The sequence below is a fragment of the Elephantulus edwardii genome, unplaced genomic scaffold (genome assembly GCF_000299155.1).
Source record: "Elephantulus edwardii isolate Elephantulus edwardi_28Jun2011 unplaced genomic scaffold, EleEdw1.0 scaffold00368, whole genome shotgun sequence".
Classification (NCBI taxonomy): domain Eukaryota; kingdom Metazoa; phylum Chordata; class Mammalia; order Macroscelidea; family Macroscelididae; genus Elephantulus; species Elephantulus edwardii.
This window is the reverse complement of record NW_006400118.1, coordinates 1,453,601-1,454,957: the sequence shown is the minus strand read 5'-3', so window position 1 is coordinate 1,454,957 and position 1,357 is coordinate 1,453,601. Positions and strand designations below refer to the sequence as shown.

The 1,357-nt window shown below is 38.6% G+C and overlaps 1 protein-coding gene across 1 annotated transcript in view; it reads right to left on the bottom strand.

Moving 5' to 3' along the window:
• ARHGEF26 (Rho guanine nucleotide exchange factor (GEF) 26) overlaps positions 1-1,357 on the bottom strand; it is a 182,163-nt gene that overhangs the window by 67,376 nt on the left and 113,430 nt on the right. Inside the window, exon 9 of the mRNA XM_006902100.1 lies at positions 243-317. Within this exon, the coding sequence (XP_006902162.1) occupies positions 243-317 (75 nt within the window). The remainder of the gene's footprint in view (positions 1-242; positions 318-1,357) is intronic.

The following is a 1,357-nucleotide window of genomic DNA, read 5'->3' as shown; positions in this document are numbered from 1 at the left end:
TTTTTTTTAAAAAGACAAGATCTTAGTACTAATAGTAGCAACATGTTTTGTTTTTTTGAACTAAGAAAACTTTCAAGAGTAAATTTTATTTGCCTGAATTTTGTTATTTTAAAGACTATGTGAAACAATCCATCATCACTTAAAATTTAATTCTTTTACTCTTAAAAAGAGGGCTGTGTAAGACCCCGCGAGCCTTTCAGCACCGTCTCCTAAAGTATCCGATAAGGAACGCCAAGAATTACCTTGCTGACTTCTTTTAAAGCCCTTTTGCAGACTTCGTATTTCGGAGAGTCCTTCGATGTTTTTTGACAGATGGTCTGCAAAAAAGTAAATGATAATTCAGTCAACCAATTAATAAAATGAAATCCGATGTCTAGTCTCATCCTCGATCTCCTAATAACTTCAACCGGGCTGGGCACAGTTTTAAGGAGTAAGTGTACTGATGACTCTAACTTTCAATTAGAATATTAAGAAACACTCTTAGAGGATCAAGTTAAATCCAGAGAACGTTCTGCTAGAAGGCAACTTCAGAGGCAGCAGAAGCTAATTCTACATTTCAGATCTACCCCCTTTTGGCCTTGGGCATGGCACTCATCTCTATATGTGGGCCTCAGTTTCCCCATCTGTAAATGGGTGGTATGCCAATTATGTCCTAAGTAATTGGCAGGATTAAATGGGGGGGAAATGCATTTAAAATTATTCCTAAATCCTTGGCAGAAAGATAGCTCTCTACATATGGTAAGAGTTACTTTCATTAACATCCCCACTGTCATTGTCATTACTAAGGGTAACTGTATGTGAAGACGATAGTATACAAATGAAAAGATTGATGGGAAAAGGGCAGGTAGATCTTCCATTCTACTTCCAAATTGCCATTTGTGATGGCAATACTGAGTCTATAAAGTGTTCAAGTTCATTAACTTACACTTAATCTGAGAAAAACATACATTAAAAGCCAACAACCACTTCCACTGTTTAAAACAGTCCTTTCAAGGGACAAGTCTAAAACAATTTCTAAACGAAGTAAAGTTGAAGTGATAATATTTTTAGTAGATTTGGACTCTTCTTAGGTGGGCAGATGCTGACAGTAAGTACACAGAGCAGGGTGGTGGCAGGCAGCCAGCAGAGGTGAAAGGAGGGACAGCCTGCAAACCCAGGACGCCATAGATGTCTACGAACACCAGGGCTATGAAGTGCCAAGCCAGGCATCAGGATTGTTGCATGTGATATGTGAGAAGCACAGAGAACTCGTAGGTTCCTACCAACAGCTCTCATTTTCTGACTGACTTATCGCACAAAATAGATTCTCTACTGCTGTACACACACAGAGCAAGATTTTTATTTGTTGTTGTTGTTG